Source organism: Chinchilla lanigera, unplaced genomic scaffold (genome assembly GCF_000276665.1).
Source record: "Chinchilla lanigera isolate Chin_1 unplaced genomic scaffold, ChiLan1.0 scaffold00111, whole genome shotgun sequence".
Taxonomy (NCBI): Eukaryota; Metazoa; Chordata; class Mammalia; order Rodentia; family Chinchillidae; genus Chinchilla; species Chinchilla lanigera.
Window position 1 is genome coordinate 1,183,569 of NW_004955512.1, and position 10,768 is coordinate 1,194,336.

The window sequence follows — 10,768 nt, forward strand, 5'->3', positions numbered from 1 at the left end:
TCTTCCCCCACCCTCTGTGAGTAAATGTCCAAGCTTATATCTTGCTCACTGCTTTATTCTCTCCCTAACACTAAACTCTGACAATTGAACTCAAGAGTACTGTAGCAGCCCTCTGATTGCCATCAGGCAGGACTGTCTAAAAAAAATCTGGCACTCAACTTTAATCTGACCTCTGAGAAAAAGTCTGCTTGTACTAAAGACTTACAAGTCTTACCATAATGGGATAACTTAGTACAGATATGTAATTGTACCTTCACATACTCTACCTTTAACAAGTTCTAGTGGGCCAGAGCAGAGGACAGGTGTGCCTTCTGATGGCCCTACTTCTATGCACTTTTAGTGTTCACCAACTTTCACACCTTCCTTGAGGAGTCCTCTTAACAGGAAACACGACGATTAAATGACTGAAGCACTGCTTCTGGTTCAGATCCCAGCTGTGCTACTTATTTAGCTGTCCAACTCTGGGCCATTCACATTTCCTCAAACTACTCATCTATAAAATGGGCACAGTAAGTCTCCGGAGACGCTTCTAGGCTTGCTGTAACCCATGAACATAGGTAAGCAGGCAGGAACATGTTTGATGCTCAGGTCACAAATACAGATACAACAAGGGCTTCTGGCCATGTGATTTACATTCCTACATTGAGTCAAATGGTAAAACAATTCCATTTTTTCACTCTCATGCTTTCCTAGTTCCCTCCCACTGCTTGGTTGTTATTTTCTCCCTCCATATCGTGTTAGCTCCCAGAGGGTAAAGGCTTTGTTTTCCTTGCTGCTGAAAGCCACAGCACTGAATAATGCTGCACATATTAGACGCTCTGTAAGTATTTGTTGAATGAATGGTGCAAGGAATCAAAAAGAGTAACACACTGAAAGTTTCATTATAATAAAAAGCATATATAAATAAACTTTCCTATTTTGGCTTCTAATCCTATATATTTAACACACCATATGCCATAATAAAAACGAGAAAATTTATTAAAATTAGAAGGCAAAAACATAATTCAAAGGTTAGACCTATGTCAAGCGTGATAGAGAATGGATGCTTTCTGGAATTTCAGAGTCGGATCCAACAGTATCACTTTCAGAATGTTCTAGTGGATTATTTTTACTTTTATTTGTCTTGGATGAAACGGTCACTATTCTACTTTCTTTCTTTACAGAAGTAAGTTTTTTCAAAGACTCACTTTTAACTGGTTCATTAACTAAAGAACTATTTTCCCTAGTTCCTTTGTTTTTCCAGCTTACGGGCGAGTCAGAATAGGAATGTAGGTCGTTTCTGGGCTGTTTCTTAGCAGAGTGTTTTTTGGTATATTCACCTGCCTTGTTCATTTTCTCTGAAGGTGATTTGCTATTTCTAGACAACAACTCTTCTTCTCTTTGACTTCCAGTACTAGGAATCTTTTCCGCTGAAGGAGAACATGTTCTAGCAATGAGTCCTTCGAAAGAGTCCTGCTGCTGCTTCTGCTCAGGGGCTGGGGTTCCCAGGTTGTCTCTGGAAGTTACTACAGTCTCCTCCGTAGAAACTGGGCCGTGGAAGGAGTCAAGAGGCAAAGGAATTCTAGCATCACCTGTAAACTTCTCAAACTAGAAGAAAAAAAAACCAACCACAAAATTTCAGTCATGAATAAAGCTAAACATTAAAAATAAGACTTCAAAACTTTGGTGTTACTCCATGATCTTATCACTAAACAGTCAGTTCATTACTCAGAGACTTTAGGGTCATTTTTTCCCCCAATAATATCTTGCCAAGTGATTCTCCACTGAAAATTTAGCTTTATTCAGAGCCAGATCCACCACTTTTGTCCTTCTGTAATTGTCATCCTTTCCTTTTCCCTCACTAAAAACACTGTCTTTCCTATCCTACCTACACAGGTTAGCAGTATCCAATGTGTGTCTCAAACGGTCAGCTCCCCAGTGCGGTCTGAGGCTGGCAGGTGGGAGGAGGGGTCCGGGAAGGAGAGCAAGGGTGGCAGGGGCGTCTGCAGCAGACAGGTTTCCCTCTCCCAGTCTGACTGCCCGTCACACACTGCCAGTTCGTTATGTCTGCATTACTTATTTCTAAGAGTTATCTGTATCATTACTTATACCTTCATTAGTGTTCCTTCATTGTAAGCTGACTGCATACAAATAGAAACCTAGACAAAATATGAATAGAATACATTTACAAAATTTAAAAATTTGGAATACTTTCTGTAAACTTTCATTTCTTTCTTCACTGAGGATATTCTGATTTAAATTGTCAGAATAGGTTTTCTTATGTACAACACAATACTATGCCATGGGAACAAGCTTAGTAATTTCAGACTTCACACGACATGACATATATTTTTGGCCCTCAAGCAGGGAAATGATTTGAGAGGGGTCATAATATTTTCTGATTAGCTAATTCCTTTTCTGCTAATCACTCTTGAATCACTGAGTTCTGCTCTGCCCACTTACTTGGATATTTTGCATTTGTCCTATGGCATTCTGCTTTGGATCTGGTTTATCTTCTTCAAGTGCCTTCTTTTCTTCTTTAGGCGGATTACTAACAGTAGAATTCATCTGGGGACGACCTAGTAAATGAAAATCTGACTGATCTATACCAGCCATTGTGGCAAGCTGTCCAAGTCTGCACAAGAAGAGCAAAAGATAGGGGTTATAAAAAACCACAGGCGAACTCAGATTGCCCCACACCTACAAGCATAGAATACTTACATGCATGCATACAAAAAATCTCAGAATCCATGTCCTACTCCAGACCATAACCTGCTCTCTTCCACTTAGTCAGATCTTCCCATATTTGTGCTGTGGGATTAGATCATTCAGTGTTCCCTATTCCCCTCAGGAGTATATTCTACACCACCTGCTTGTATATCCTTAGTATCACCCCTCCATTTTTAAGTGCACTCCCTAGCTAGTGCATATCCATCTCCGTCTCCACATATCTTCTCATTTTTTCTCCAGTTTCTAAGGTGCTTGTTCCTAGCACCAGACTATTCACCTATGAAAATCACTCCATCAACTATTCCAATTCTCTCAGAAAAATCATTCCTGCTTGAGAACCAGCGATCTATTCTAACCTGCAGACTGTTAGCTACTCTAATGTCTAGGACTTACATAATTCAAACTTATTTAACAACAAAATTAATAAAAGACAAGAAAATTCCTGTACCTTCCTGAATATTTTCAATTAAAATTAGCTTTAATTAGCTTTTAACAAGAATTACATCTACCAATTACTCTAAATACAGGTTACCTTTTTTAAAATGGGATGTCTACCACAGCAGATTTGCTAATTTACATTTCTTTTAAAAAATAAATTCTCCATTCAAAAAAATCAAGCACATAACTTAGGTATACTCACATAGCATACATGGCTTATGGAAAATATGACAAAGCCCAAGTTCCCCCGCAAGCTATCATTAAAATCACGACAGGAAGAACGCCCTAGAGACAAATAAACTAACCCAGCATCTTTAAGGAGATCCAGGAAAGCATGGAACTTCTGAAAAGAATTCTCAATGCTGCCCAAAACACCTTCATCATCCAGGATCATGTTTGTCATTGACTGTGCATGAAGGGCTTCAGACAAAGAGAAATTTATATTTCTCAACTGGGCATTTTCATGTTCCAGCTACAAAAGAAGGGTGAGAATGTATGATGTTATTTTCTCTCATTGTCATCTAGAGAAAACAATTTTTAAGAAACAAAACTAAAACATTTTAAAAAATGTGATTAATTTGTAATTAACTCTACCATTAAAGACAATAACCATATCATCTAACAATCTAAACTGGGAGACAACTGACCAAATTTCCTGTGTAACACTATGTCAAAATTTATTGTTTCATTAATGATCTTTCAAAAAGATCACATTTCTAACTGGTTAAATTCAGATCAATTTATGTAAGGAAATTAGCTGCCTAAGGGTCTTCTTAAATTAGAAAATGAAATATAGTCTGATTTGGGTAAAGTGTACTACATTTCTGCTGAATATTAGGGATTTTTTTTAGCAAGGATAACTTTTAATGTGCACATCTGAAAGTCCTAAAGTATACCTAATTTATTAACTGCACAACTGCCAACATCACCTCCTCTGTGGCTTCTTGAAAATATCTACTACCCTGCCAGCTCCTCTTTTTTTTGTCTGTTTTTTTTCTGCTACCGGGAATCGAACTCACGACCTTGCACTTGCCAGGCAGGCGCTGTGCCGCTGAGCTAAATCCCCAGCCCCCATCCTCTTTCTTATCATCTGTTCATCTATTTTGGTTTTTCTCTGGTACCGGGAACCGAACTCACGACCTTGCGCTTGCCAGGCAGGCGCTTTTGCCGCTGAGCTAAATCCCCAGCCCATCTGTTCATCTAGAGTCACATGGAAGCCCAATCCTTTCCTCAGAAAGGTCATTTCATTCACAATGCACTTTCTTGCTTTATACAATCAGATGCTCAGTATGTACTGGTAAGTGTCTTTCAACCAAATGTACATACTGTCAAAAAAATTCTTCTTGAAACTCTTTGCAATAATAAATTATATTTATTCAGAACTGTCTAGTTTCATGTACATTAGTCTCACTTAGTACTCAGAGTACAGATTTTTATCTTTCATCACATTCACATAATCAGTCTCCTAATTCAGTAGACAGTCTCATTACCATGTTTTACATTACTATATATACACAGTAGAGCCTAATAAGTATATCTCATGAACAGAACTAAGGTGTAGTCATATAAAAACCTGGTAGGGGGGACTACATTTACATTTTTAAAAAGACATGCTTCTTGAAATTAGATGAGTAAGTAAATACAAAGGTTAACAGTGCAAACAATTTGTAATACATTGTATTTTCTTACTTTAAAATTTATGAAGCTATGTGTGTATAGCTTAAATCAAATCCAAACAAAAACAAAATATTCTAAAAATATAAGATTTTTATTTACCTCACTGATTCGTTTATCAGCCTTAAGCCTTATTACTCTTTCTTCCTTTAACTGCTTTAGGCACTCCTCCAGTTTTTCCTAGTATTGAGAAAGAAAAAATACTGTAACTAATTCACACTATGACCCCTGAAAGTATTTTCAGCTATAGATTCTACCAAGTATCTAGGGACAGGGCTAGAAGCAAACTTTTGAGATTATATGTGTACTACTTATAGCATCATACCATGCTAGTGAAATTAATTACCCAAACATATCAAATCAGCACATTACACTCATTTAAATCCTATTCTTCAGAACAGACTTGTGGCAGCTCATCATAAAAAGGCAGTAGACAGAATATAGTTGGTGAATGAGAAATACAAAATAAGGCTGTGACAGGAAAACAATTACTTGTATGTAGGTCCCCTCATAGAAGGAATCTCTATTAACATGCTTAACAGAACTGCATTTTAAAAAAGGAAATACTTTAAAAGCTGGGCAGGATGGTGCATACCTGTAATCTCAGCACTCAGGAGGCTGAGAAAGAAGACCATGAATTTGAGATGAGTCTGGGCCGTGGATCAAGCTCAAGGCTGGTAGGGACTACACAGATCCTAACTCAAAAACCAAACACACACACACACACACACACACACACACACACACACACACACACACATTTTCAAAGCACTTTATTATATGCCAAGCATTATGCTAGTAGTTTTCTAGTTATTACCTAATTTAACCATCAAAACCCTATAAAAGTATGAAACTGCTCAAAAGGAAAGAACTGGGATGGGGAAAAGAGAAAAAAAGAAGGAAGGGGAAGAATATATATATACACAAGATAGCTAAGATAACTGTACTACTAATTTCTATTGGTTTATTGAAAGGAACAGTTAATGCTTAATTCTTTTTGACCAATTTTGCATGCCTATAGCTGGTAAGCTGAACAATTACTTTGAAGATAACAATATTCACTATAACAACCACTGCTAAGTTCGTATCATTTTGTTTTGAAGTTGTGTATCGTTTCTGTTTTTTTCTCTTTAAAATATAAAAAAATAAATAAAAAGGATATCACCTAGAAGAAAAAACATGATTTTATTAAGTGTTGTTTTACAGTTGAGAAAACCAAATCAGAGGAGTACATTAAAAAACCGAAGTCATATAACTACCTAAGTACCATAGTAGAGCCAGCTTTGATTCTAAGAAGTTGGGTGCTGGTCCTGGTCATAGAGGTGGTAATCTTCCCCCTCACCAAAGTCAGTAAAACAGGATGCACAAGGGTGAACATACTCACGTCCAGGAACTAAGACTCAAAAACCCTTGCAAGTGGACAGTCACCCCCGCAGTAGGCAGAATACTAAAATGGCCTCCAAGCCTCCTTCCCGCAGGGACTCCCATCGCCCACTGTTCAGTCACTGGTGCAGCTGTGAAGAGGTGCAGGTAGAAGTCCCCAAGGTGACTGACTTTAGGATAGGGAGAGGACCCCAGGTGGGTGCAACCTAAACAAGCAACCCATTAAGAGGGACCAGGCCATCACTAAAAGAGATTTAAAGCAGAAATGAATCAGACATGGGGATTCTCCACGGCTAGCTCTGAAGGTCAAGTACAATGTGGTAGCAAGGAATGCAAAGGCGAGGGAGGCCTCTGGGGGCTGAGAGAGTCCCCTGACTGACTGCTGGCAAGGAAAGGGAGCCTCAGTCCTAACTGCAGGGGCTGAATTCCGCTGACACCCTGCATAGCCCGGCAGGGGAGTCTTTCCCAGAGCCTCCAGATGACAGGAGGCTGGGGACAACTTGGCTTTCACTTCCTTAGACTCTGAGCACACACCCCAGTCATGCCCTGCCTAGACTGATGTACAGAACTGGAGCTAACAAGAAATGGTAACTATTTAAAACTACTGAGGTTTACTACGCAATGCAAATTAGTACACTAGTCAACTCCCAGATTCATGAAAAAAATGACTTTTTTATTTGCTACTGTACATAAAACGTTTTTTTTTTGTTTTTGGTTTTTGGTTTTTGGTTTTTCTCCGGTACCAGGAACCAAACTCACGACCTTGCGCTTGCCAGGCAGGCGCTTTTGCCGCTGAGCTAAATTCCCAGCCCTATAAAACATTGTTTAGTGCCGCACCATTTGAGTAACATACTGTATAAATGTGTACTTATGTTTTTGTTTCTTTTTTCTTTTTGAGACAGGGTCTCACTCTTGAGTTCAGGCTGGCTCTGAGCTCACTTTGTAGCCCAGGCTGGTCTTGAACTCGCAGTGATCCTCCTGCCTCAACCTCCCGAGAGCTGGGATTACAGGCGTGCGCCACTACACCTGGCCTAAATGTGTATTTATGAAAATAGCAAGATTTATTTTAAAGGCTTTTGAATGCTCACTTAAAGTTGTAGCTTAAAAATTTAGTTTAACCCTGGATATATCTATGTCTATAAATATGTATAGACAGATATAGATATATCCCACACCAGGAGAAGAAATTAGTAGTACTTTCTGGAACGATCTCTAGATTATACCAAATGTTCTGATTCCCCTAAAGAAATCATCACAGACGTGGGCAAGGCTTTACTTATCAACACAATGCCATAGAACTCTAACTACCTAAACTCTAGAAATAAGCTAACAGCTTCATATTGTGACTAGTTTTCATATGAAGAAACATCCTATGAAGCCACTAAAAAAAATGATGATATAAAGGGGTCAACCAGAATTAGTGAATGGGCTTTAGGAGTTGCATTCTGAAAATTTTTCTCTGCATTTTTCTTGGAAGATGGCCTATAAGCTCAATCAGTTCCCTGCTTTAGAAAAATATTCAATACATGACAAAATATTTTGATACTTTAAGAAAGAGTTGATTATAAAATATCCAGTTGTGTAAAAACGTAGTGATTTTCCTCACAAGTTTATTACTTTTCAAAACTTTCCTCAATGAACATGTATTTTTATAATCAGAACATGTATCTGAAAATGAGTAAATGTTCTACTAATTTAAAAAATTTTCTGGGGACACTGGGATTTGAACGCAGTGCCTTCACAAAGCCATAGCCGCACCTCTTTAAATTCTGAGTAGGGTCTTGCTAAGTTGCCAAAGCTGGAGTAGAACTTGAATCCTCCTGCTATGGCCTTCCAGAGTACTGCAGTTATAGGCGTGAGCTACCACACTGAGCTTTCAAATTCTTTAATGTTAAGACCAAGCAAGTTTTTAATGATAAAAACAAGAAACTGCAACGTTATTCATATAACACCACTGATATTTAAAACTGGTATTACAGAACTTTCAAACAATGATGAAAACAAAGAAACCATGCCCGCCTGCCTCGCAAGTGCAAGGCTGGGTTTGATTCTGAGTACCCAAAAAAAAAAAAAAAAAAAGCCTTAGCACAACTGCATTCTTGACTGGTTCTAAACAGCACCAAAGTTAAGTTACATGAAACAATTTCTCCCTCTAGTGGAGAGAGAACATAACAATACATTTTTTTTTGATAACTTTTGTTTTTATTTGCATAACTCTTACATGCAGTACTGTAATGTATAACAGTACATAAATCTACATTACTATACTGTACAGCACACAGTAAAAATTATAGTACACGAACAAGGTGTATTGTATTTAAAAAAAAAGACACTGAGGCTCAATCAACAAAAGATACAGAACTGTATACAAAAAAACACATCTCGTAAGTTCAGTCATTAAACAGGTAGGTCATTAAAAGAAATATTTTTATTTCTATTTTTCAGAGTAGTTTTTTTACCCCCTATAACACAGGACTAGGATTACGGGGTCAAAAATCTGTAGTCCTCTGAGACTGGTTTATTTTTATTCTTTTATTTTTTTTCTAACTATAGCTGACACTGTTTATAAATTTCCTGTCTTCAGCTACTTCCCCCAACTACTGCACAAAAGGCAAATTGACAGTCTGCTTTGTTTTTACAGCCTAAGAGGCTGAGCATTTGCAGAGTTGCAGAGAAATAAATTGTGACCCTGGTAATTTTGAAGATCATGGGGAATAATATTGTTGAAAGGCAAGATTAAATATCTTTGAGATGGTAGTTTAGTTTCCTGCTGCCTCAGTATTATCTGTCTGTGCAATCTAACGAGCTGTTTTTGAAATACGAAAATTTATTTATTTGCTTGTGCTAGACCCAATGAAAAGAAATAATGGATTTTTATAGTGAAACAAATTCAAACTATTGAAAATAGTTGATAATGCCTGTATAAATCTCCAGTTGCTTTCATATTTACAGTACTTCAAGTGGGCAGTACTGTTTTTTGTTTGTTTTTTTTATTTTAAAAATAAAAGGAAAACATTAACATAACAATACATTTTTATGAAAAAGTACTTCTTTCTCCAGTACTCCTTTAAAATCTATGCAGTAATTCATGCTCCTTAGAGGAAATAAGTAAACACGGAAGCAAACAATTATAAAGTAATTTACTCCTTCCTCCCTTCTATACATTGCCAAGGTGCTTGCACTTCCTCTAGAAGAGAGCAGCCATCATTTTGTTTATCAATTTATGTCCATTTTTTCCATTTAGCATTGAACTGATCATTTCTCATATGATCACAGGGTTTCTGTAACATTGACTTGCAAGTGGCTACAAACATTCGGTTGGGTGGGTTTACTGGTTCACTTACTCATTCCTTTATAGCTAAACATTCAGACTGTTTCCAACTTTTTGGATACTGCAAGATAAAAGTCACTTTTATGCAACAAGATTCCCTCCTTGATCTGCACAAAGTTTCTTGGAATAAACTAAGAAAAAAAGAAATTTTAGGGCTCAGCAAATGAACATTTCTAAGGCTCTGAGACACCTACATCCAAGCTGTTCTCCAAAGATTTCCAAGATTTCTATACTGCTATCAGCAATGGGGCTAGCACCTCCACCATCGCTGCTGACTTCCTGACCCAGTACAGGTGGGAGGGGAGGAACGGACTGGATTTGGTTAAGCACTTATCCCCAACACCTACTGTGCCTACCACAAAGCAGACGAGCCATAAATAACTGAAGCTGGGTGTGGTCACACACACTTACAATCCCAGCACTCAGAAGCTGAGGCAGGAGAATTGCCGTGGTTCTGAGGACAGCCTAGGCTACACAATGAGTTCAAGGACAGCCTAAACTACATGGTGAGACCCTGCCTCAAAAACAACAAAAGGAACAAGTAAATAAGAAAGTTCCTGCCAGTACAAGATGCGTCAAAAGTGTTTTTCTCTAATTGAACAGATGGAAGTTTGCACTCTTCCTTGAATCTACATTTCTCTGCTTACTAATATAACCCAAATTTTTTTTACATTATACGTTTTAAAAACTCATTCTCTATAGAGCCAAGTCCTCACCCTATTAGTTGTAAACCTTGAGGAAGTGGAATAACTCTAAGCCTTCATTTCCTCCTCTAAAAGGGTAGATAATTCACACACAGGCTTCTTCTGATGATTAAATGAATTTAACATACACAAAACCTAGAAGACTTCTTAGTTGATATATAGAGTATGTTCAATGCAAACTGAATGAACATATGAATGTAATTAGTAGAGGACTTATAATTAAAGCTGTCTCTTCCTAACTTACATATTCAGCTCCCTAGCAGTAACCATTTCTCTTAAGCAAAGTTTTTAAATGTAAAATATGATACACATGATGAAAAGTACACAGAACAAAACTGAGGAATATTCATATAACCACCACCCAAATGTACAAGTACACCCTCCAGCATCTCTGAAATCTCCCATATGCCCTCCCCATTACCAGCTCCTCCTCCCCCAGTTAGATACCATCTTCACTTTCTTTTTTTTTTTTTTTTTTGGGTTTTTGGTTTTTCTCCGGTACCAGGAACCGAACTCATGACCTTGCGCT

At 37.8% G+C, this 10,768-nt stretch overlaps 1 protein-coding gene across 2 annotated transcripts in view; it reads right to left on the reverse strand.

Annotated features, from left to right (window-relative positions):
• Positions 1 to 952: 952 nt before the first annotated feature.
• Cep78 (centrosomal protein 78kDa) overlaps positions 953 to 10,768 on the reverse strand; it is a 37,623-nt gene continuing 27,807 nt past the window's right edge. Inside the window, exons 12-16 of one of the 2 annotated variants that reach the window (XM_013506550.1) lie at positions 4,924 to 5,001; positions 3,453 to 3,619; positions 2,443 to 2,614; positions 2,091 to 2,138; positions 953 to 1,587 (exon numbers count right to left, since the gene is read on the reverse strand). In XM_013506550.1, coding sequence (XP_013362004.1) covers positions 1,018 to 1,587; positions 2,091 to 2,138; positions 2,443 to 2,614; positions 3,453 to 3,619; positions 4,924 to 5,001 — 1,035 coding nt within the window. In that variant the 3' untranslated portion in view covers positions 953 to 1,017. The remainder of the gene's footprint in view (positions 1,588 to 2,090; positions 2,139 to 2,442; positions 2,615 to 3,452; positions 3,620 to 4,923; positions 5,002 to 10,768) is intronic. The other variant, XM_005408298.2, reaches the window with a different exon arrangement.